The 24,730-nt window shown below is 41.1% G+C and overlaps 1 protein-coding gene across 9 annotated transcripts in view; it reads right to left on the reverse strand.

The window, feature by feature from the left end:
- Positions 1 to 24,730, reverse strand: part of PKIG (cAMP-dependent protein kinase inhibitor gamma) — a 79,888-nt gene that overhangs the window by 47,329 nt on the left and 7,829 nt on the right. For 3 of the 9 annotated variants that reach the window (XM_087445229.1, XM_087445227.1, XM_087445228.1), the window contains exons 1-2: positions 5,875 to 5,890; positions 2,088 to 2,233 (exon numbers count right to left, since the gene is read on the reverse strand). The exons of 3 other annotated variants lie outside the window; for them this stretch is intronic. Coding sequence is in view for 2 of the 6 variants with exons in the window: in XM_087445226.1 (XP_087301352.1) it covers positions 2,088 to 2,151 (64 nt within the window). In the remaining 4 variants the exon portion in view is untranslated. Of the gene's footprint in view, positions 1 to 2,087; positions 2,234 to 5,874; positions 6,042 to 24,730 lie in introns of those variants that run through there. 3 more of the 9 variants (XM_087445225.1, XM_087445231.1, XM_087445226.1) reach the window with 2 other exon arrangements.

Below are 24,730 nucleotides of genomic sequence, written 5' to 3' on the forward strand. Positions count from 1 at the left end.
ATGAAACTATTTAGCCAGTAACACTGCACGTCATTTTTATTTTCTTCTTTTAGTTTATTGGTATTTTAAATTTTTCATGCAAGGCATTATTTTTGTAATAAAAATATAGTTTTAATTCTATAAAAAGAAATATAAAGTTATTTTTATGTTACTTTGGATAACATATACCAAGCACTACAAATATGTACACAACTGACTTATAAGTAAGAAAGACATTTATAGCAGTTATAATAGGGGAAAAATGCAAACAATCAAATATCAAACACACTGGCCACTATAAATGGTGGAGAGAGACAGGAGCCACATTCTGCCAGCTGAGCGTGGTCTCCAGGGCCCTGCTCCTGCCCTCTACTCCCCTGGCCTGGCCCAGAAGGTGCATTGCCAGCCTGTGCCTGGCACAGGGGGAAGGCCTGGGGCCATGACATGTGGAAGACGCAGAAGAAACACAAGCCCAAAAAGACCTGTACGAGGAGTGGGGAGAGGAGCCCTTGAAGCCGCACCTGAAAGTGGGAAGAAATGAAGGCACGCTCTGTTCAGGCACCTCAGCCACGATTCAGTCCACCTGATGACAGGAATGATCACGACAAGCAGAGTGACAGAGAAAGGAAAAGGAGGAAGAAAGGAAAAAAGTAGGTCCCAGGGGGGAAAAAAGGAAAATAAAATAGAAGAAAAAGGAGGATTTTTAGGAAAGCAAGATGGAGACAACAGAGTATGAGGCAGGATCCCCTAAGAGGGAAATGTCCTGAGCAGCCTCTGAGCTCCTTAGCCAGAGCCCTCCTTCAAAAGCTTGGATGAGACAATCACAGAGAAAGGACTCCAGAGCTTTCCTCTCATCTCCCGTGACAGCTCCTGGTAGCTCAATGATAATTATACATCCAGTGGATTCTAGTACAATGAAAGATTAGATCAAGAACAAGGCTATCAGTCCACAAAAGTAAAGGTAACTTCAAACTAATGTGCATCAATGCCATGATTTATAAGAAACAGAGACTATTTATTAAAGAGCAGCAGAGGCTCAGATGAAAATTCTTAGCCAGGAAAAAATTCCAGGCCTGAAGCAGAGCAGTCTTCAAAAGAGAGCAGACTTGCAAAAGATAAAAGGGATCCTCCCCTCGCCCTTGGGCAGGGCAAACACTGTTGGCCAGAGATAAGAAGACTCTGTAGATACTTATGTGGAAGTTCTTAAAAGTCCCAATAAGGAAAACAAAAAGAAAGATGATATACTTGAAGATAAATTTAAACAACAAATTAGAAAGAGAACAAAAGCAGGCTGGCTGCTTCTTTCAGAGGAACTAGAAGAAGCTGACCGAAAGCTTCTTAATAGTCAGTGTGATTTTGAAAGAAAAAAATCAAATGGGACAATAACACGGGGACTTCTCCATCCAGTGGACCCCATGATAGCAGAACCAAGGCTACTGCCTTGTAAAACCAGGAATAAAACCAGAAGACTTCAGTGTGGACTGAATATATTACATGGGTTCAAGGAAGAGAAGAACAAAGTTATACCTGAATCATGATCTCTACAATTCTTATGCACCCAATTACTAACTCACATTCCTGTGCCAGTAAGCCAATCACTGAGACATCATGCTTGGAGATGTAGAAAGGTTTATTCGAATTGGCCAAAACGGGAAGATGGAAGGATGGGTTCTCTCAAATTTGCCTTAACAAGAGAAGAAAGCAGGGGATTTTATAGAGCTAAGAGGCTTGGCAGGAGAAGTTGCAGAGAAACAAAGGGGTAATCCGTGTTTCTTTCACCCCAGATAAGCCCCTGGGCAACCTGACTTCTGGGCGTTAACGGCAGCTGGGGGCTGGTTATCTGGTGATCGTAATTTCCTTGAAGGCATTCTTTTTCTTCTGCAAAACAAGCTCATAATTCTTGTGACCATTGAGTCACTCCCCAGGTTAAACAAGAAAACAGCAAATTGACGAGATTAACTTCTTTTCATCTATGTCTGTGCTGGAAACAAGGTTGAAAGGTAATCATGTTCTTACTGAATTTTTACAGTAACTCTCAAGTACGTGGCTTCAACTCCGTATTTGCAGATATCAGCAAGGATGATTCTGACTTAATTGACTTAACTTACAGGAAAGACTGATCTTCCAAGTATCTTCAGCATCCATTACATTCTGGCCATATTCCAAGATCATCCATATGTTATAGCAGAGTTTACTGGACTTCTAACAATTGAATCCTCTATGAGCTGGAGACACCATCATCTGAAGCAGAGGACTAGAAAGGAAATTTAACAGAGCAAAAGGCAAAAAAATAAAATAAATTTTAATTACAGAAATAGAGCCAATAGGCTCTTTGGACTCTAGTAATCAAGACAGGCTCGCAGCACTGAAGGCACTAATAAACACTGGCACTCCAGTTGAAGTTCTTGACTGAAGGGGCTGGACTGTCCCAAAGGAACCTTGATGAAGACATCATATTACTCAGGGAGCTGCAAGAGGCCCATGGACGTCTGAGCACCAACTGCCTGTCCCAGTCTCTTAGGATCCTCTTATACAGAGAGTATCTCCCTGAACAAGTAACTGATCATCTTAAAGCACTAGCACAGCAAGTAACTCCTGTTGCAACTACTCAACTCTGCCGCTGTAGTGCAAAAGCAACCAGAGACAATGTGTAAACAAACAAAACTTGGCTGTATTACAATAAAACTTTATATACAAAAACAAGTGGCAGGCCATATTTGGCCTGCAGGCCATAGTTAGCAGATCCCTGCGTTAGAGGATGGGATGCTGATAGTCAATGACATGCAATGTTGAAAGAGTTTTTAAAATAATCACCTATGGTCATCTGAAGTGAAGTCCATATTGAAGGCAAAGCTATTTCAAACTCAGTAGTTGCTGCTATAGACCAATGAGGGGCATGAGGAATATAAAGATCATGAATTGGGCTAACTGCATCTAACGGCACTGGAGACCCTAAAGAAAATTGTAAGCTCATGTTATACGGCTGTTCTAGGGCACAGTTTCTGATGTCCAATATCTGATGCCATCTTCTAATATCTTTGTGCTGAAGAAATGAGTAGAGGCAGCAGTGGTGTTTTCTCTAAAACAATCCCCCTCAGTGTGGTTGGGCATTTCTCATGGAAACACTCCCTCATTGCTTTGTTTCCATCTGAGTGACATTCAAGCCCAGATCTATCAACTTCCTGGGGACTTTGTACCTGTCTGCTTAAATCAGCTAGAAAGGATTTTGTTATTTGCTACTAAGAATCCTGACTATTATAGTACCCAACACAGTACATTATGATTACTTGTTATAGTTCTGTCTCCCTTGGTAAATGGTGAATATTTTATTCAACTCTGAAGCCCCAGCACCTAGCACAATGTCTGGCAAAACAGAAGGCATTTAATAAATGAGTATAGATGAATAGACAGATTAGAAAAAAAACGCAAACACATGAAAACTACTGCATTAGAGTGGTGAGATGAGTAATTTTTAAACGATGTTTTAAGGTATTTTCTTAAGTGCCTAGGTCAAAGTTAGTATCATTCATCCACGACCAAGTAGCATAGGGGTATTCATATCAGGGACCACAAGTCCTAATGAAGAAAAATGATTGCTAATTCTCTTTATTTCCATTGATAAGTTTGCCCACAGTCGAAATTAATCTCTCTGTCTGCCTGAGAAAGGTGAGGTTCTTACACCTTACACCAAAAATAACTCCTGGTGGATCTACAGATTTAAAATGCAAAAATATCAAACCATATAAGTATGAAAGTAGAAAAGTAGAAAGTAGAAAAATACACGGTACAACATTTTATAGCCTTACAGTAATGGGGAAGGCCTTTCCAAGTACGACATAAAACCCAGAAGTAAGTCATTAAAGAAAATACTGATAAATTTGACTGTGTATAAATAAAAATATTCTGCATGGCAAAAATCATGATCAGCAAAGTAAAAATCAAATGTCAGACTGGAAAAAATTAGATTTCATATCACAGCCTAATTCCTTAATCTATAAAGAGCTTCTAGAAATTGATAAGACAAAGGCCAACAACACAAGGGGAAAATAAGCTCAGAATATGAAGGGAATTTACAGAAAAGGAAATACATATGGTTCTGAATCTATGAAAAGTACTCAACCTTAGTTGATACTCTATTTTTCCTCAACACGTATACCCTGTTTATTGCGCTTCACTTTACTGAGCGTTGAGGATGCCACCTCCACACGACAAAGGCCACATGTGACAAGCCCACAGCTAACACCACACTGAACAGTGAAAACCTGAAAGCTCTTCCTCTAAGATCAGGAACAAGACAAGGACACCCCACTCCTGCCACTGCTATTCAACATAATACTGAAAGCCTCAGCCAGAGCAAAAAGATAAGAAAAAGAAGTGAAAGGTATCCAAACTGGAAAAGAAGTAAAATCGTCTCTGTCTGCAGACGACATGATCCTATACAGAAAAAACCCTACAGACTCCACCAAAAAATTTAGAACTAATAAATCAATTCAGTAAAGTGGTAGGATACAAAAATCAGTTGCATTTTTATACATTAACAATAAACTATCTGAAAGAGAAATTAAGGAAACAACCCCATTTACAATAGCATCGAAAGCAATAAAATATTTAGGAATAAATTTAACTAAGGAGGTGTAAGACCTCTACACTGAAAACTGTAAGAAACTGATGAAAGAAACTGGGGAAGACACAAATAAATGGAAAGATATTCCGTGTTCATGGATTGGAAGAATTAATATTGTTAAAATTTGGATATGACACCAAAAGCAAAGGCAATAAAAGCAAAAATAAACAAGTGAAACTACATCAAACTAAAAAGCTTCTGCACAGCAAAGGAAACCATCGACAGAGTGAAAAGGTAACCTATCAAATAGGAGAAAACATTTACAAACCATATATCTGACAAGGGGCTGATATATATCCAAAACATATAATGAACTTATATAACTCAATAGCAAAAAAAACAAATAATCCATTTAAAAATGGGCAATGGACCTGAATAGACATTTTTCCAAAGAAGACATACAAATGGCCAACAGGTACATGAAAAAGTGCTCAACATCACTGATCATCAGGAAAATGCATATCAAAACCACACTGAGGTATCACCTCACACCTGTTAGAATAGCTTTTATCAAAAAGACAACAGATAACAAGTGTTGGTGAGGATATGGAAAAAAGAACCGTTGTACACTGTTGGTGGGAATGCAAATTGGTACAATCACTATGGATAACAGTATGGAAGTTCCTCAAAAAAATTAAAAATAGAACTACCATATGATCTAACAACCCTACTTCTGGATACAGTCATGCACCTCATACGACAGTTTGGTCAACAACGGATGACATATAGGATGGTGGTCCCATAAGATTAGTACCGTATAGCTTAGGTGTGTAGGAGGCTATACCATCTAGGTTTGTGTAAGTACACTCTATGATGTTCGCAGTGACAAAATCGCCTAATGACACATTTCTCAGAGTGTACCGCCGTCGCTAAGAGATGCATGACTGTACACATCCAAAGGAAAAGAAATCAGTGTCTCAAAAAGATATCTGCACCCTCATGTTCATTACAGCATTATTCACAATAGCTAAGATATAGAAACAACCTAAATGTCTGTCAATGGGTGAATAGATAAAGAATATGTGATATATATATATAGACACACATACACACACACACACACACACATACACACATATATATACATACATACATACACACAAACACACAATGGAATTCGGCCAAGAAAAAGAAGTAAATCCTGCCATTTGAAACAACATGGATGAATCTAGAGGACATTATGCTAAGTGAAATTAGCCAGACACAGAAAGATAAATACTCTATGATCTCACTTATATGTGGAACCTAAAAAAAAAAAAAATTGAACTCACAGAAACAGTAGAGTGGTGGTTATGAAGCCGGGTACCTGAGGGTTACTGTAGATATTCAATAAGAACATGATTGCTTTTCGACCTTGTTCCCAACATAGACATAGATGAATCTTGTCAATTTGCTGTCTTCTTGTTTAACTTGAGGGGTGACTCAGGGGTCTCGAGGACTTGTGAGAAGAGAGAGAATGCCTTCAGGGAGGTTGCGATCACTGGATGGCCGACCCCCAGCTGCTGCTGAAGCCCAGAAGTCAGACCGCCCAGGAGCTTATGGGGAGTGACCCCTTCCTTTCTCTGAAGCTCCACCTGCCAAGCCTCTCAGCTCTATAAAACCCCCTGCTTTCTGCTCTTGTTAAGGCGGATTTGAGCAATCCCATGCTCCCACCTTCTCGTTTTGGCAAATTCAAGTAAATTTTTCTCCATCTCCAAGCACCGATGTCTCAGTGTTTGGCTTACTATGCATCGGGCACACGAACTTGAGATTAAGAGGTTTGGAATCAGTTACCAGGGGCTTGAGAGTAGGAGAGACGGGGAGATGCTGGTCAAAGGGTACGAGACTTCAGTTATAACACGATTAAGCTCTAGAGATCTAACGTACAGCATGGCGACTATTTTATGTTGTATACTTGAAATTTGTTTTTTTTTAAGATTTTATTTATTTATTTTTCCCCCCTAAAGCCCCAGTAGATAGTTGTCTGTCATAGCTGCACGTCCTTCTAGTTGCTGTATGTGGGACGCGGCCTCAGCATGGCCGGAGAAGCAGTGCGTTGGTGCGCGCCCGGGATCCGAACCCAGACCGCCAGTAGAGGAGCGTGAGCACTTAACCGCTAAGCCACGGGGCCGGCCCATGTATACTTGATATTTGCTGAGAGTAAACCTCAAGCATTCTTACCACACACACAGACACACACACGTGACTATTTGAGGTGATAGATGTGTTAATTAACCTGACTGTGGTAATTATTTCACAAAGTATATGTATATCAAATCATCACGTTGTACACTTTAAATATATACCATTTTAATTGTCAATTATACCTCAATAAAGCAGAAATTAAAAATTAAAATAAAAAAGTTTTTTAGACATATGAGAGACAATAAACAAAATAATCTGTACACACACACATACACACACAAAACAGGTGGGCATTTGAAACCGGCAGTTAGCCATTGATGATGAGGCAGCTGGTAACTACGGGGAATCAGAATTGGCCACCTCAAAATATGTCTCTGCCTGAAAGACACTAACTAACCAAAGGGGTTTGGGATGGGAGGCCTGCCCCTAGAACAGGCCATTACCAGAGACATCTCCAGGTATTTGGAGGGACCTTGCTAAGCCCATTCTTAGGTCTGGTTACCCTTTATAAGTGACATTTACATTTGTAAAGGAAATCTCCATTTGTAAAGGTATCTTCTTGCCAGTACCAGGAAGAAGGGGGCGGGGGGATGGCCTTACCTAGAAACTTATCAGAACGGAAGAAGAGGACTTAAATCTGCATGATAAACTTACTCACTGTTAACTGTGCTGTTTGGGCAATATGCTCTCTGACTCCCACTAGGTTCCTACTGATGACATCTCCCTGGAGCCTGGGTCACCACGGTAATGGGTGTTTGAGCTATTTTTTTCACGAATTGGAACCCCTTGTCCACTTCAGGCCGGACTGAGACCACCAACCCAACAACTGGGCCCACAGAGACATGTGTCCCATAAGCGACTTTTGATGTCAAGATGTTGGAACTCCACCCTCAGGGCATGCTAATGCCCCCAGTCTGTGAACATGCGTCCTACAAAGAGGCATGAAGCTTGACTACGCTTGCGCAGATCAATTACCTCTTCTCTCCTCACCTCCAATCATTCCAGACCACCATGCCCCCTACCCCATAAATACCCCTGAGTCCCTATTTTCGAGGAAGCGAATTTGAGATTCATTCTCCCGTTTCCATACTTGGCTGCCTTGTGATTAATAAACCCTCTCTTGGTGCAATCTCATCTTGGTGATAGGCTTTCTGGGCGGCCGGCAAAAACGGACCTGGTGCAATAACACATACTAAGATGAAAGAAACACTTTCAGAGTTTGAGCAGGATTCTTTTCAGATGAAATCCTCAAGTATTACTAAAAAACCGTGGGTGAGTTTAAACTATGTGGGCCTAAACCACTCTGTAATTTACCCAAAACCAATAGGGTGGTATCTCTGAATTTAAGACACAGAAAGATACAAGGCAGTTTGGATATTGAGAAGTACTTAGGTTAAGGCCAATGTGTACAAAAACATTTATAAACCTATATAAAGCCTATCGAGCTTGGAAGCTTTGGAAAAACAAATAAAGAATTTGGTGAGAAACAAACTTCCTGTAAACATATTTCAAAATGTTTTGGCAGTAAACTGTTTTTAAGCACTATTCCTTACAGTTTTTTAAAAGGAAAAAAAGGGAGGTAGAGAACAGACCTGGATCTCTCACTACATTTTTGTTTGCTTATTTGTTTTTAATAGAAACAAAAACATTTCCTAATTAGAAACACTGAGGATAATTCTATCCATATCTTTTCTTTCTTTAGGAATAACAACAAAAACAGCACAGTAACACGTTAAATGATTTCTTCACCATGCCAAAAATCCAGATATTAAATTGTCAGAACACTTAAATGATATAAGCTTCAGTAGATCCCTAAAACCCAAAACTGTAACAATACTTTTAATACCCTGCTCAGAAAAGGAAAATGTCACATGTACTGTAGGTAACAAAAATAAACCAGTAAGGTGATTCTTTTCCTGTGTTTCGTCAATGAAGTTGGCTGAAGCACTGCCTCCGTACCAGGCATGCTTTCGGGAGGCTTTCTTCAAAATGCAGGCGGCCTGGGAGTGTTTCCAGAAAGACCTTAAAAAACCACAGTCTTCTGTGCTCTGTGTAGACACTTCGGTTCCTACAAAGCACTCAGGAGTTTGTCCTCTGCTAAAAACATCTTAGGAAAACCCAGATCCCGGTCCCTTCCCAAGCTGGGTTCCCTCCACCCACCTGCAAACAACCACCTATTCCAGTTCTTTCCACGGTGCCCCTCCCCACTCTAAGCTACAATTAGCATCAAGTCTGGGCCCTGCTCAAAACCCATCCCTCCCATTGCTCTTAGCATCAAGTTAAAAGTCCTTACTCATAATGGGGTGCTAGTTACATGGGTATATGCACTTGTCATGAGCATTTCACTGTATGCAAAATTTACCTCAGTTTAAAATAATGTTTTCAGTTAATAAACTGATCCACAATGCTCTACATGATCCGGCTCTGCCAGCGTCTCCAGATTTATCTTGTACCAACCTTCCCCCCACTTGACTGTCCTTCGGTCACACTGGAACTTATTGCAGTTCCTCCACAAGCAAACTCTTTCCCAGCCCAAGGCCAGAATCTCCAGCCATCCCTGCCCCACCCTACCCCCTTTCTTCCAGTTAACTCCTATTCATCCAGCTAGTCTCAGCTTGGGTGCCTTTTCCTCCAAGAAGCCTTCCTTCCTCCCTTCGTCCTTATGCAGAAGCGTGTGCTCCCACGTGTAGACCAAGGCCCTTCTCTGCTCCCTTAGCACCCTCTGCTTCCGCCACCACAGCACTTATTACACACACACATTAGACTATAAGGTTCATGACAGCAGGCACCATGTCTTTATTATTCACTGTTGGAGCCCGAGCACCTGGCAGAGCACAGATGATCAGTAAATATGCATTTAATGAATGTCGAATGAAGGCATAAAGATATTAATCATTCTGATCCACAACCTTCCTTCCCCATTTTGCTGACTCTAATGTGCTGCCTGAATTCTGCGTCTGTCATCTCAAATCCAACTGTTAAGGCATCATAGCTCTGGCTCTAACTCCGCTCAGGTTTCCCATCTCAGAAGAAGAAATTTTCAAGGTTCAACAGAATTTAAGTCAAGGTGACAACACATGTTTAGTCAATTAACATGTACATTTCAGGCACTTGTCTACTCTCTCAGCCAAAAGAATTGGTATGTCTAGACAGTTTTTGTTTTGTTTTGTTTTGTTTTTTAATGTTTTGTTTATTGCAGTAACATTGGTTAGACGTGAGATGTTCGGCTACATGGCCCTGGTCATTCTGGCCACTCTGGGGCAGCACAGATTTTGGCCTTTCCTATGATAGAATCAATGACGTGACACCTTCAAGCTTTCAATTTTAGAAAGTAACAAAAAAAAGTAACCCAACTGAATTCCTTAAAAATCTCTCCTTTGCAAGGCTGTTATGAGGGATGGGTAGGAAAATGAGAAGGATGAGTCAGTGTGAGTCAGTGTTAAGAAGAAAACTCGGCTTCTGGTAAACAGTTTGCTCTTTTACAGACAGGATTAGGATTACCCGACTCCCATCACTAAAAATACACAAATAACAGGTGGTATACGTTATATAAGTAGTTCCAAAACAGAGATTCAGATCTTCGATTCCGAAAAGGAAACAGCTAATCAGAGATGGGCCAGACCCTCCCCAGGGCCTGTTTCTTTGTGGAGAAGCCCCAAGACTAAGTACGCATTTCCTTTAAGACAATTAAGATCCTAAATACTTCTACTGCTCACTCAAGTGACCTAAAGGAATGACTGGGCTTCCCCTACAATAACTACCACTGAATGAGCACCTACTGTGTGCCAATAACTGGGCCTGGCACTTCATATCATTCATCTTTAAACTCAGAACAATCCTGTAAGATGAGTATTACTATCCGTGTTTTATAGATAAGGAACCGGAGCTCACAGAAGTTAAGTGATTTACCCAAAGTTGCACAGTGGCAGTTGCAGGATATGAACTCAGATCCGACTTGGAAGTGCTTGTCTCCCTGTACCCCAAACTCAATTCAGAAATACGTATGAATCACCACGTGAAAGGCAATGTACCCGGTGCCACAGGGGATACAAGGGAATAAGAGGCCACTCCAATTATCAAGAAAGGAAAGTGAGAAGAAAATGAGATTATCTGGGAGAGTCATCTCTCTATTTCCAGAATCTTGAACAAGGCCTGGCACATAAGAAATGCCCGGGAAATTATTACTGAAATATATGTGGAAGATAAGGAAAGCAAGCAATCAAATGTAACACAAGGCAGTCTGTGATTAGTGTCACCGGAGAGAACATGCTATGAGGGTTTAGATTATCTCCTGACGCAGGGCTCCAAGGAAGATGCATGAACAGTATGGCATTTGAGATAAGAGTGACAAGGGACTTTGACAGGCGACAGTGAAAAGTAATGAGATTGGTGGATTATAGGGAGCAATACAGTTGGGATAAACCCTTCAGCACCTCCAGCAAAACAGGGAGAGATGAAGCTGGAAAGGCAAATTGTGTGGACCCTGAGTCTGCTTCAAGTCCCTTTATATGGAAAAGCACAAGAATTACAAATATTTCCAAGTTGATTCAGATCAATACAAAAGGAGACACATTTAATGGTTAAATCAAGAACTGACACATAGCCTTTCTAGAACAAACTGGTGGTGGTGGTAGTAGGGGGTATAATTGAATAAATGAATGTATGTATACAAATCTAGAACATACGTGGTTATATAACAAAAGGAACATTACAGATAAATTCTACCACATTCATTACCTCAACACTAAATCATTATAGCATGGGTTCTGTAAGTGTATATATATTTTTTAATTTAACCTATAGCTCCTTCATTGGGGGACTAGTTAGGTCAATGACCCTCAACAGGCAGTCGATAGACGGCTTTCTGGAAATGGGGGAGGAGGGGAGGGCATTTTGGGTTGTCACAATATTTGATTGCCTCCTCGCTCAAATGGGTATTTAGCAGGTAGGGACCAGGATGTTAAATGTCCAGCAAATTGTGAGGCAGTCTTATAGAAACAAAAATTGTCCTTACCCTGCCTGACTTTCAAATACCAAGATATTCATGTAAGTGGAAAATTTGTTTATAATGATCTGAGCCTGGAACTTATTTTTATTTTTATTTATTTATTTATTTTTTTTGTGAGGAGATCAGCCCTGTGCTAACATCCGCCAATCCTCCTCTTTTTTTGCTGAGGAATACGGCCCTGGGCTAACATCTGTGCCCATCTTCCTCCACTTTATATGGGACGCCGCCACAGCACGGCTTGCCAAGCTGTATGTCGGTGCGAGCCCGGGATCCGAACCAGCGAACCCCGGGCCGCCGCAGCGGAGCGCGCGCACTTAACCGCTTGCGCCACCGGGCCGGCCCCTGAGCCTGGAACTTAACTCCTTTTTACATGTAAAGAAGTAATTCTGCATGGTTTTAGAGGCAATGTATTTTCCAAGAATGCATAGAAAAGGAAAGATGTAAATACCATGGAAAAAGAAGATGATGCTTTGTTTTGTATTTAGGGGTGAATTATCATGTCTGTAACATACTTTCAAATAGTTCCTGAAAAACCGAAACACACACATATGTGGATAAAGCAGATGCAGCAAAATGTTAACACTGTTTGGGCTAGGTATTTGATACAGATGCTCACTGTACTCTAATTTTTTTCCGTATGTTTGAAATTTTTCATAATAAAAGCTGGGGGAAAAAATCCATCTGGCCCTCATTAAGTAAGAGGTCATAACTGAGCCTAAGAGTGCAGACTTGAGAGCTCTGTGACCTTAGGAAGGTTACTTTCCCTCCCTGTGCCTCAGTTTCCCCATCTGTAACAAGAGGATAACAGTACCTACCTCACAGAGCTGTTATAAGGATTAAAAATGCTAATAAATGGAAGCTGCTTAGAACAGAGCCTGGCACAGAGTAGGCACTACTGAAGTCATAGCTATTATCATCACACCTCAGTAAACAGTCGCCCACCCATGCACCTGCCCATCTCTCCATCCTGAGTTATCTGAAGAAGCAGAAAGGTTGGAAATTCTTCACCAAGAGTCATTTTTTCATTATTTCCTTTGAATCAGATCCTTTCCCTCAGTCCCCCTTCTTGAATGCAGACTGAGTACATTTTTTTCTTAGACCTCTCCTGACCTTCTTCTCTCCCCATCCCACCTGAACACCTTCCTGCCTCCTAATTCTTACTAATCCTTCAGGACTCACTCAGGCCAAGCATCAGCTCCTCTGTGAGCCTTGCCAGGCTCAGCCATCACTTGGCTGTCCTCCTCTGCAGTCCTCCCAGACACTTGGTATAAGACTGCCTTGGAGTGTCTATTACCTTTCAATTTGCAGATCTCTCTCTAAACAGACTTTAAAACTCTTTGAGAACAAGGGCTATACCTTTCTTTGCTATAAACTTTCTTAGGCTTCTCACAGCCTCTCACAGAGGAGATACGATGAAATCTTTCTTTGATCTAGGGTGGCTGCATTTGCTCTCTGAACAACTTGCCCTTGTTTTTAATGCTGCCTCAGAAAACTCAATCCAAAGGCTTTGCCCCAAACAGAACACTTCACTTGACACTTTCTTCCGTGCTAACATGAAGTCGAGAGTGGTCCCAAAGAGTTCCCAGCTGCAAGTGCTACGTTCAGGAGCCAGGGCACACTCAAGTACTCATCTGGGCGTCACCTGGTGCTTCCTCCTGGACACACCCAAAGCCCAGCACCAGCTGCGTCTTCCTTTCTCTCCCAGCAAACCCATCATTCTGCCTGAATTCCCTACTGGGAGGACCAGTGTGATTAGTGGATGATATTCTGAAGGTGACGGGACCAGAGTCCTTTTCCTGAAGTGGTCTCCAAGAGAAATGTATACACGTGGGGGCAAAGCAAGGAAAAGAGAAGCATCACTCCAGACTGAGACTTTGGTTCCAGCACCAGAGCAGAACTCCAGTGAGCTAAGCTGGACCATGTTGTTGAGGGTGTTTCCTCGCTTAGAACCTTCCAATACCTCCCACTGTGCCTAAACTGAGATCGAAACTCCTCATCACAGTCTACAAAGCGGGGGGAGACCCAGGCCCTTTCCCTAGTCTGAAACTGTACCACTCTCTCACTGCCTATCCTCCAGCATCACAGCCCTATCTGCTCTCTGAACAGTACAAACTCAACTCTACCTCAGGGCCTTTGTGCCTGTGGCTTCCAGTTGTGGTTCTACTACTTACTAGCTGTGTGACCACAGAAAAGTTACTCAATCACTTTTTTTTTTTTTTTGTGAGGAAGACCAGCTCTGAGCTAACATCTATTGCCAATCCTCCTCCTTTTGTTTTCCCCAAAGCCCCAGTAGATAGTTGTATGTCATAGCTGCACATCCTTCTAGTTGCTGTATGTGGGACGCGGCCTCAGCATGGCCAGAGAAGCGGTGCGTTGGTGCACGCCCGGGATCCGAACCTGGGCCGCCAGTAGCGGAGCGCGTGCACTTAACTGCTAAGCCACGGGGCCAGCCCTACTCAATCACTTTGAAACTCAGTTTCCTCATCCATAAAATTCAGTCACTCAGAAAATATTTATCAAGTGCCTACTATGTGCATGTCCTGTTCTAGGCACTGGAGACAAAGCAGTGACAAGAACAGACAAGGTTCCCACTCTCCTCAGCTCACCTTCACCGGACAAACGGCAATTAAACAAATTAATAAATAATTTCAGACAGTAGCAAATACTATGAGGAAAATTTAACAGAGTAATGGGACAGACGAATGCAAGTGGGGAGAGCAGGCTACATTAGAGCGGCCAGGGATGGCAGCCTTGAGGAGGTGACATTTGAGCTGAGATCTATTATTAAGTGAAACCAGGTAAAGAGTACATGGAATCTCTATTATTTCTTACAACTGCATATGAACCTACAATGATCTCAAAAAGTTAAAAAAAATATCACTCAGGCTGCTACGTGGAGATTTATATACTCACATACATACATAATATGTACACATACATAAAATATTTTTTTAACTTTAATAATGTGTTTTATTTAACCTAGTATTTCCAAAACATTATCATTTCAACATGTAATCAATATAAAAATTATTGGGACCGACCCAGTGGCATAGTGGTTAAGTTCGCGCACTCTGCTTTGGTGGCCCGGGGTGTGCGGTTCAGGGCATGGACCTACACACCGCTCATCAAGCCATGTGGTGGCGGCGTCCTACCAAAAAATAGAGGAAGATTGGCACACGTGTTAGCTCAGGAACAATCTTCCTCAAGCAAAAAGAGGAAGACTGGCAAAGGTGTTAGCTCAGGGCCAATCTTATCAAAAAAAAATAAAATATTAATGACATACTCTTTCTTTGTCCTAAGTCTCTGAAATCCACCGTGCACAACACATCTCAATTCAGACTAGTCACACTTCAAGTGTTCAACAGCCACATGTGGCTAATGGCTACCATATCAAACAGCACAACTATAGAGGTCTACCTAAGGCCTTTGATCATGGGCATTTAAATTTGACCCTCATTTCTCTGTTTTTCTTTCTTTTGTTTTCCCCCCAGTTTTATTGAGATATAATTGACATATGACACTGCATTAGTTTTAGGTGTACAACCACAAATCTTGTAGTGGGCTAAGAAGGGAATCGGGAGACCCGGGAGGAGGCTGCTGCTGTCTCAGGGCTCAGAGGCTGCAGCAGGGAGCAGGGTGTATTTTGCTGCTATGGCAATGTAACCAATGGACTGGGCGTGGACAGGAGAGTGAGCGAGATCAAGGAAGGTTTTTAGTTGAAGCAACTGAGTATTTATTTAAATCATATCTACCTAACAGTGCTTCTGTGAGACTTAAATGAACCAATATATGTAAAACACCCAACACGATGCTAAGTACATAGTAAATGCTCAATACGTGTTGAAATGAAAGAAAAAAGCTGATCCTCAAGGACCAGCACGTAAAAAACTAAGGTACATTCTACTGGATCAAGTCCCCCAATTCCTTCACAATCCAAAACTGCTCCAAATTTCATTTTTCAATGATTACCAAGGAAGATCAAGAAGTACATTTAGACTCCTTTCTAACTTCCTTTTCACTCAAAAGAGACATAAACGTGTCACAGAGAAGTAAAGAATTCCCATCATTATAAAAATTGTAAGTTTTTCCCATCAACTCTCTCAATTTAGAAGTTTAAATTAGATTTAAATTAGAAGTACATATCTTCTACTACAACATTGGCTAGATGGCTACTTGAGATGATTTGTGCTGGATCCTTTGAAAAGAAGCATCAACAAAATATACTGGAATCCCAGGGAAAAGAATCAAGAAGAGAGACTGTGTAATAAAACACTTAAATAGAACAGTCCATGGGAAATAAAGCTAAGAGATCATACATCATTGGAGCCAAACAGTGACATTAGGATATTGCCCTTTTTGAGATAAAGCTGCATTTTGTATTTATTTGTTTTGTTATTTGAGAGTATAGAATGCGAGTTGAGTTTGTTTGAATGAAGAAGTTTATAAAAGTACAAGATGCTATAAATCACAAATGGGAAGAAGGCCAAATTTTTACTAGCTAAAACAACAAAAATCAAATTTTTAAAAAGTCAAACCTAATGACAAGTGGTAGTTTGAAAAGAGAAAATTTTCCTGAGAATTTAAGTTTAGGACACTGACTCTCTGACCCGGATTTACATAACTCTCATACCCAGGAGACGTGACGGCTGATTGTCCTGTCCAAACAAACACAGCAGACATTTATTATAACCATCAGCGACAGTCTACTTCTCTTCCCACAGTATCTACTAGTTCTTATCTCAGACAGATATGTGTGTGTGTGGTTTGGATGAATGTTCTACATAACTAGAATTATTTGCAGTACTGAGCAGAAAGCAAAGTCTTTAAAACTTAGTCTTCATTTAAAAGAAAAGAAAACTGATTTTTTAAAGAATTCTGGCTTTGAGAAAGCTATTTTTAATTAAGAGTAGAGCAAAGTGTTACAAGAAAAATACAGACAAATGAAGATACTGTTTATATTTCAAAGATGCTGAAACAGATTCTGCTACAAGATTTTTCCAATACTAATCTCCAGCAAACAGTTCCTTAGGAAAACTATTTTTATCCCTTTATCAACTTGGTTGATAAGTATTTCATTTCCAGTGCATATATGGACAAGCCAAATAAAGCAAAACTGTTTTCATCCTTTAGAAACAAACATTTTGCAAATGGAAACAAAGCGTATTCTACAATGTTTATTTGCTAGGCTGACAAATGACTCTGGGGCCCACTAATATCACGAAGTCTGAGAACAAGAGTCCATACGAGGAATAGGCTTGACTCCCAAAAAACTCCAGAAGCACAGTCCTCCAGACCAGAACACCACTTCGGAAAACTGTGATTAATGTTAATTAATCCAGAACACATTTACATGTATTATTTTACTGTCTTGTGTGGTATATAAGATGCTATATCATTCCCATTGTTCAGATGAAGAAACTGCAGCTCAGAAAGGTTGATGTTCAAGGTCACCAAGTTAGTAAGTGCCATGGCCACCAAACTTAGCTCCCTCAAGCTATGCAGTAGTGACAGTAACGGCAGTGATGGTAATGCGGCGGCAGTGGCAGGCTTTAAGTTGTACTCACCATGTGCTGGACATTGTTCTTTGCACTGTTCATATGTCAACTCTTGCAACCCTCACAACAACCCTGTGAGGGAGGCAGGCACGTCTGTCTCTGGGCCAGCAGCCTCCTCCTTCTCCATCCTGCCCACCCATACACGCTCTGCTTCTTTCCCCACAAAACCAAAACGGGCATCCCAAAGTCCTCATGTTCTCTCTACCAAAATCAAAATTGGCTCTACAATGTTGATAATTGTTGAAGCTGGATGACGGGTAATGAGGGTTTCTTTATACCATTCTCTGTACCTTTGTTTATGTTTGAAAATTACCTTATAAACACTTAACATTTTTTGCTTTAACATGGAATCTGACCTATTGAAGAGGTTAGAAGACTAGCCTCCACTAGCAATGAATTCAAAGGAAGTGTGATGGAAGACGGCTATATAATAATAGAAGAAAGTGAAACCTTGAGTCATTCATTCATTCCATGAAAATAAATTGAGCATCCATTATGTTAGGATATGTAGAGGTCCAATGAAGGACTCCGGTCCTCAACAAGCTACGAATGTAGCAGCAGATACAAAATGAATGCAAAAATAATTATAGAAGAGGACTATTTATGAGAAGTGCTTTAAAAAGAAAAGTTCAAACAAAGTGTTACATGAAAAAGAAGTCACATGAGGACAAATTCCATTATACTGAACTTTGTGGGACAGTCCAAACTTTCTGGTCTATTAATCACTAAACGTTATCTAAAATCAGCGAGTGGCCCACAAGAAGAAATGGAGCTAAATCCAAAAGCAAAATTAGGGCTGGAATGCCCATATGTTCCTTTTAAGTATTATAATAATGGTTTCCAGACTGAAATTCAGGCCTCTCAGTGAAGAGGGGCAGAATTCCTCTGAAGTCCTTGGATCAAAACATACTGATTGGAGAAGATTTAGCTGTAAGGAGCTCACCAGAGCACCACTTACAACACTAAAAACTGAGAAACAATGTAAATGTCCAACAACAGAGTTTGGTAATATTTTTCATCTCAATTGATGCACAGTAATCCATACATAACAATTTAAAAAAAAATAAAATAGAAGCTCTCTTCCTGATAGGATTAGGACTCATAATGGTAGAATTCATTAAAAAAAAAAACAGAGAGGAATCATTACCTAATGTACGTTCATTTACCAAATACTTGATAAAGGACCAAAGCTTTTTTTTGAGAATACATTCTAGCAATTAAAGTTCCTGCATGAACCATACTCATGATGCACGTCTTTGAGTTCCAGTTTTTACCAGGAAGACATTTGTGAAGTAGTCTAAAGGCAAAATTCTACATTTTGATGAGTTTTTTTCCTCAATCTTTTCAGAGGTCTTTTATCTTTATCAGGTCTTTCAAACACATTCAACTTATTTATTTATTTATTTTGCTGGGGAAGATTCGCCCTGAGCTAACAACTGTTGCCAATCTTCCTGTTTTTGTATGTGGGTCACTGTCACAGCGTGGCCACCGACAGACGAGTGGTGTAGGTCCACGCCAGGGAACCAAACCGGGGCTGCCGAAGCGGAGTGCACCAAACTTAACCACTAGGCCACCAAGGCTGGCCTCACGTTATTTTTTGTTATTGAGGTAACATTGGTTTATAAACATTGTATAAATTTCAGGTGTACATCATTATATTTCAATTTCTGTGTAGACAACCAAGTTTTTCACAAAGGCAACGTCTTTTTTTCCTTTTTGTCCTCATATTTCTTTAGTTAACATAACATTTAGTTATTCTGTAATTACAATAACAAGTAAAACTGGTATAAACAGGCTTGGGAACAAGCCCAGCTGACTCTTGCTGATCACCATCAACACGGCAAATACTGACAATGTGTTTAACATGGGCCAGGCACTGCTCTAAGCACTCTCTGTATATTGTCCTTTAATACTCACAGTCTAGGCACCACTGTGACCATCACTTTACTAATAAGGAAACTGAGGCAAAGTAAAGCAACATGCCTGAGGTCACACGACCAGTAAAGGGCAGAGTGAGAATTCTAACGCAGGCAGTCTGGTTCCAAGTCAGTGACTTTAATCACTATAAAACCCAACGGGGCCGGCCCCGTGGCTTAGCGGTTATGTGCTCACGCTCCGCTGCTGGCAGCCCGGGTTCGGATCCCGGGTGCGCACCGACGCACCGCTTCTCCGGCCGTGCTGGGGCCGCGTCCCACGTACAGCAACTAGAAGGATGTGCAGCTATGACATACAACTATCTACTGGGGCTTTGGGGGGAAAAAAATAAATAAAATTAAAAAAATTAAAACCCAACGGGTTGGGCCAGCCCCGTGGCTTAGCGGTTAAGTGCACGCGCTCCACTACTGGCGGCTCGGGTTCGGATCCCGGGCGCGCACTGACGCACCGCTTCTCCAGCCATGCTGAGGCTGCGTCCCACATACAGCAACTAGCAGGGTGTGCAACTATGACATACAACTATCTACTGGGGCTTTGGGGAAAAAAAGGAGGAGGATTGGCAACAGATGTTAGCTCAGGGCTGATCTTCCTCACAAAAAAAAAAAAAAAAACCCAACGGGTGAGAGCTGCAGTGTGCTGGCACTCTAGAGCAGCACCATCCAATAGAAGTTTCTGCGATAACGGAAATGTTTTATATCTGCGCTGTCCAATACAGTAATCACTAGTCACACGTGGCTATGAAGATTGAGAACTGAATTTTTAATTTAATTTTAATTAAAATTTAAAAAGCCACATGTGGCTAGTAACCAGCATACTAGACAGCATAGTAGGGAGCTGTCTACTAGCTAAGAACATTCAGAGGGCCATGGGAATTAAACACTAAGTTCTATAGTGAAAATGGACAGGATCTGTTAATCTAGCATCCATTAAGTGGAAATTGGTTAAGAAGCTTCTATATACTAACTGACATGAAAGGATACTCATGTGGTTAAATGGAAAATATCAATTATAAAACATTATATAAACTATGATCTCATTATTTGATTAAAAAATCATGAATAGAAAGAGAGTAAACATACACAAAACTGTGGTTCCCTCCAAATGGAGGTTATAGGGGACACTGTTGGCTGCCTTCTGGGGTGGGCACTGCATGCTGTCAGACCTATAGCCATGTTCCCTTTCTTCCATAGCAACAGAATCCCTCTATTGTTGGGAACAGCAATGTGTCCAGCTAAGAAACCCCATTCACCAGCCTCCCTCACAGATAAGAATGGACAATGCAATGTAAACTGAACATGTTGGCTGGGACTTTCAATACTTTAAAGGGTGTCCTTTGCCCTCCCTTTCTTACTTCTTCCTGCCTCAAGGAAGGACTGTTTGTCTAGAGAGCCAGAAGCCCACGTGTGACCACATGATGACCACGAGAGTGCCCGCAGTGTGATAAGGATGGTGAAGCAGAAAGAGAGAAAGATCTAGACTGCCTGTTGGCACTGTGGAACTGCCATGCCAGCAACAGACTGCCTACTTTGGATTTAATGTTTTTTGAAAGAAAAATAATTTGTCTTATTTAAAGCACTGTTATCAGCAGCCAACACAATTCCTAGCCAACCAATCTACTCAGCGTCCATTCCTCCTACTCACAGAAAAACATCCTTCCTCACAGAAACACAATTCTGTTCCTGATTGGCGTAAAGATAATCTCATCTCCCTTGTAAATGCATGTAGTGAGGTGTTCAAGAACCAGACCTAAGCCAATAAGGCATGGCATTGCCCTGGTGACAGGAATTGGTTCAGGAATGGGCACATGACTCAACCCAGACCAATGAGATTCTAGGATTAGTATTCTGGAGGCTTCTGAGCAAAATGCTCACTCTTAGGAGAACAGAGTAACAGAGAACCGTTCTACACCTTTGGTGGGTGCCATACAGGCATCTGGGGCCCACAACTGCTGCAGCTATTTTGCTGCTGGCCTGAGGATGAAGCCAACACCCTGGGGAGGGCACAACCAAGAGAATCTTAGGGTAAGAAGTGGATTAAGAAAAGTGGATTAAGTTAATCTTGAAGTCTGTCCACCTCTGGGACAAGTACAAGTTATGCGAGCCAAAAAATATCCACACTACAGAGATGTCATCTTAGAGGCAATGGAATGGATGCTAAGAGTTATTTAAATATTATGAGGAAGGCAAGTAAGTCAGGTCTTCACAGCAGACATGCAAAGTTGGGCACTGGGTCTTCAAAATATTTCTATGCCTGATAAAGAAGTTATTATACACTATGTCCCCAAATATTGAGTTATTTTAGAAGAGGTTTCTGTATAGGCTTTTGCAAAAAAACGTTACTAAATAAGTGTCCATGTTTCAAAGGCATCATAAGAATCACAACAGTTAACATTGATCTGTCAAGTGTACTAACTACTTGCCAGGCCTTGTGTTGAGCCCTTTATGTCATGCAATCCTCCCAAGAGACAAGGAACTCTCCTTACAGCCATCTCACAAATGAGGAAACGCTGAAGCTTAGAAAGAAAGGTTAAGTAACTTGTGCCATGAAAGTAGAAAGTGCCTGGGCCAAGATTTGAACTCATGTCCAAAGGACTCCAGAGCCTCCTAACCATGACTTTGTTCTCTCTGCACTATTTTAACAATGTTTTGGTCAACGACAGACTGCATATATGACAGTGGTCCCATAAGATCAGTATCATAGGGGCCGGCCTGCTGGCGTAGCGGGTAAGTTCATGTGCTGCATTGCAGTGGCCCAGGGTTCGCAGGTTCAGATCCCAGGCGCAGACAGATGCACTGCTTCTCAAGCCATGCTGTGGCGGCATCCCATATAAAGTAGAGGCAGATGAGCACAGATGTTAGCCCAGGGCCAATCTTCCTCAGCAAAAAGAGGAGGATTGGCAACAGATGTTAGCTCAGGGCTGATCTTCCTCACAAAACAAAAAAAGATCAGTATCATACAGCCCGGGTGTGTAGTAGGCTATACCATCTAGGTTTATGTAAGTATACTCTATGATGTTCACATAATGATGAAATCAGCTAACACATTTCTCAGAACATATTCCCCTCCTTAAGCAACACATGACTGTATTTCAAAATGTTCTGTTCTCTTGACCTTCCAAGTATACTATACTCATCAGACCACAAGTCTCCATTTTTTCGTTTGGAAAATATGGTCACCACATTTACTATGTATCACATACAATATGCAGAGATCATCAAGAACCACTGAAGGTTAGACCTTATGCACACAAGAAAGCAATATAATTACATATGTTTAACTGATGCTGAAAATTAGGATCAGACCACCAACTTTTCCAAGTTTCCTTTGGTGGTAAGTAGAAGCACACAGTAGGTAGGCTTGTAGAATTGGGAATGAGAGAAAAGAAGATAACTCTCATTTATTAAGCCCCTTCTAGTGGTCAAGTTCTACAATGGTTAACTCTCAAAAGACTTCATAACGCATTTTACAGATAAGGAAACCAAGAATAAAGACCTTGCCTAAGGTTACCCTGATCTGCCTGAAACCCAAGTTCTTGTTCTTTCCACTATACAACTCTGCATTCCTATGAGTTCTAGTACTTTCCAAATATTGGCTAAGAGAGAACAATGACTCTGAGGCTATAGGAAAACTATGCCATTTTCTTAGCCTCCGTGGAAACACCATTTTAATTGTTTAAATTACTTTCAATCATGGTGCCTTCAGCTTTAATAAATTATCCATTAAAAAATAACCTAAATTGAAAAGATCTAATGCCTCAAATTGTAACTTAAAAACCACAAGGAAACAGTTATTATGTTTCTGATAAACTAATTTAAAATAATACATATAGGCTGGCCCCGTGGCTTAGCGGTTAAGTGCATGCGCTCCGCTGCTGGCGGCCCGGGTTCGGATCCCGGGCGCGCACCGACACACTGCTTCTCCGGCCATGCTGAGGCCACGTCCCACATGCAGGAACTAGAAGGATGTGCAGCTATGACATACAACTATCTACTGGGGCTTTGGGGGGAAAAATAAATAAATAAATAAATCTTTAAAATAATACATATAGTATTGATTTTCTTAGGTATTAAATACAATCAGTAAGGAGTAGAATGCTAAGCTTTGGTACAAATAATCAAATAGAAACACAGTCTAGTCTTAAAAGTACACTGGCCATGGAGACTCACTTATAAAAAACAATCACCCAGATCTGCCTCATGTACAACTAAATGTTATCATATTAAAATGTTTATGAAAACTCAGAGTTACATTTTTAAATGACATATGTATATGATACTGTCATTCTCTAGCAGCTGAGATCCCCAAATAGAGAATGTCATAGCATAGAATTAAGAAGGCTTTATTATTAGTTTGTTAAAAATAAAAACTAAATTAAAAACAAAAAAAGGCTTTATGTGAACAACATTTTGTACAGTTTCTTTGTTCACGAGGTATTGATCACCTGCTTATGCATCTCCTCCAAATCTTTCTATTTTCAGAACCACCCCAACTAGGTGCTAATCTCTTACCTTGTAGCTATTAGCTGTCTCAAACCAAAGGAGACTGTTAATCATTCTTTCAATAAGGAGGGTGTGCCACCAGTCCATACAGGAGCAAAGGCAGCAGCTGAAAAAGGAAACTGAGCACGGCTTGAGGTAGGAGGAGGCTTAACTATTCAACACTGGAAAACATATTTCGGAAATAATAATAGCAGCTAATATTTACTGAGTGGTTCTCCCAGCCAGACACTGTGTTAAGTGCTTTAACTACATAGTCAATCCTTACAGCAACTCCATGCAGTAGGTATTATTATTAAGGAACTTAGCATACATTTATTCAGAATATTTCCAGGATATAGTAAAGCCTTGAAATCTGGCTCCCCTACCTACTGGTTGGTTCTGAGCAACTTATACTCTCTGAACCCCAGTTTCCACAACTTTAGTACACTGTAGTCCAACATGTGCATTTCCTAGTCCCTCATCTCTGGTGTCAGTAAACATCCCACCTGCTCATTATACTTAATGGGTGATGGGTCCTAAACCAATCCTTGTAAAGGCAGGAACAATATTAGGGCTACTTTTGTTACCATCGTGTGCATGGGAGGTCTGGCTGCCCCCACCCCACTCCCACACCCAGAAGCCAGCCAAAGGGTTGAGTCAGTTTCTCTACCTGCCCAATCCTGACTTCTTTCCCCTTCCCAACCACCTCATACTGATGAGGCTCCACTATGCCTTTTATTTTTTTTTTTAATTTTATTTATTTATTTTCCCCCATAGCCCCAGTAGATAGTTGTATGTCATAGCTGCACATCCTTCTAGTTGCTGTATGTGGGACACGGCCTCAGCATGGCCGAAGAAGCGGTGCGGCGGTGCGCGCCCAGGATCCGAACCCGGGCCGCCAGCAGTGGAGCGCGCGCACCCAACCGCTAAAGTCACCGGGCCAGCCCCAGTATGCCTTTTAATGATGCTGGTGCTGGGTGGAATCATATACACTGCCTCAAGGGTAACAGAGAATCAAAAACATCAG

This window comes from Ceratotherium simum, chromosome 21 (assembly GCF_057802395.1).
Source record: "Ceratotherium simum simum isolate JZ-2026a chromosome 21, ASM5780239v1, whole genome shotgun sequence".
NCBI classification, from domain to species: domain Eukaryota; kingdom Metazoa; phylum Chordata; class Mammalia; order Perissodactyla; family Rhinocerotidae; genus Ceratotherium; species Ceratotherium simum.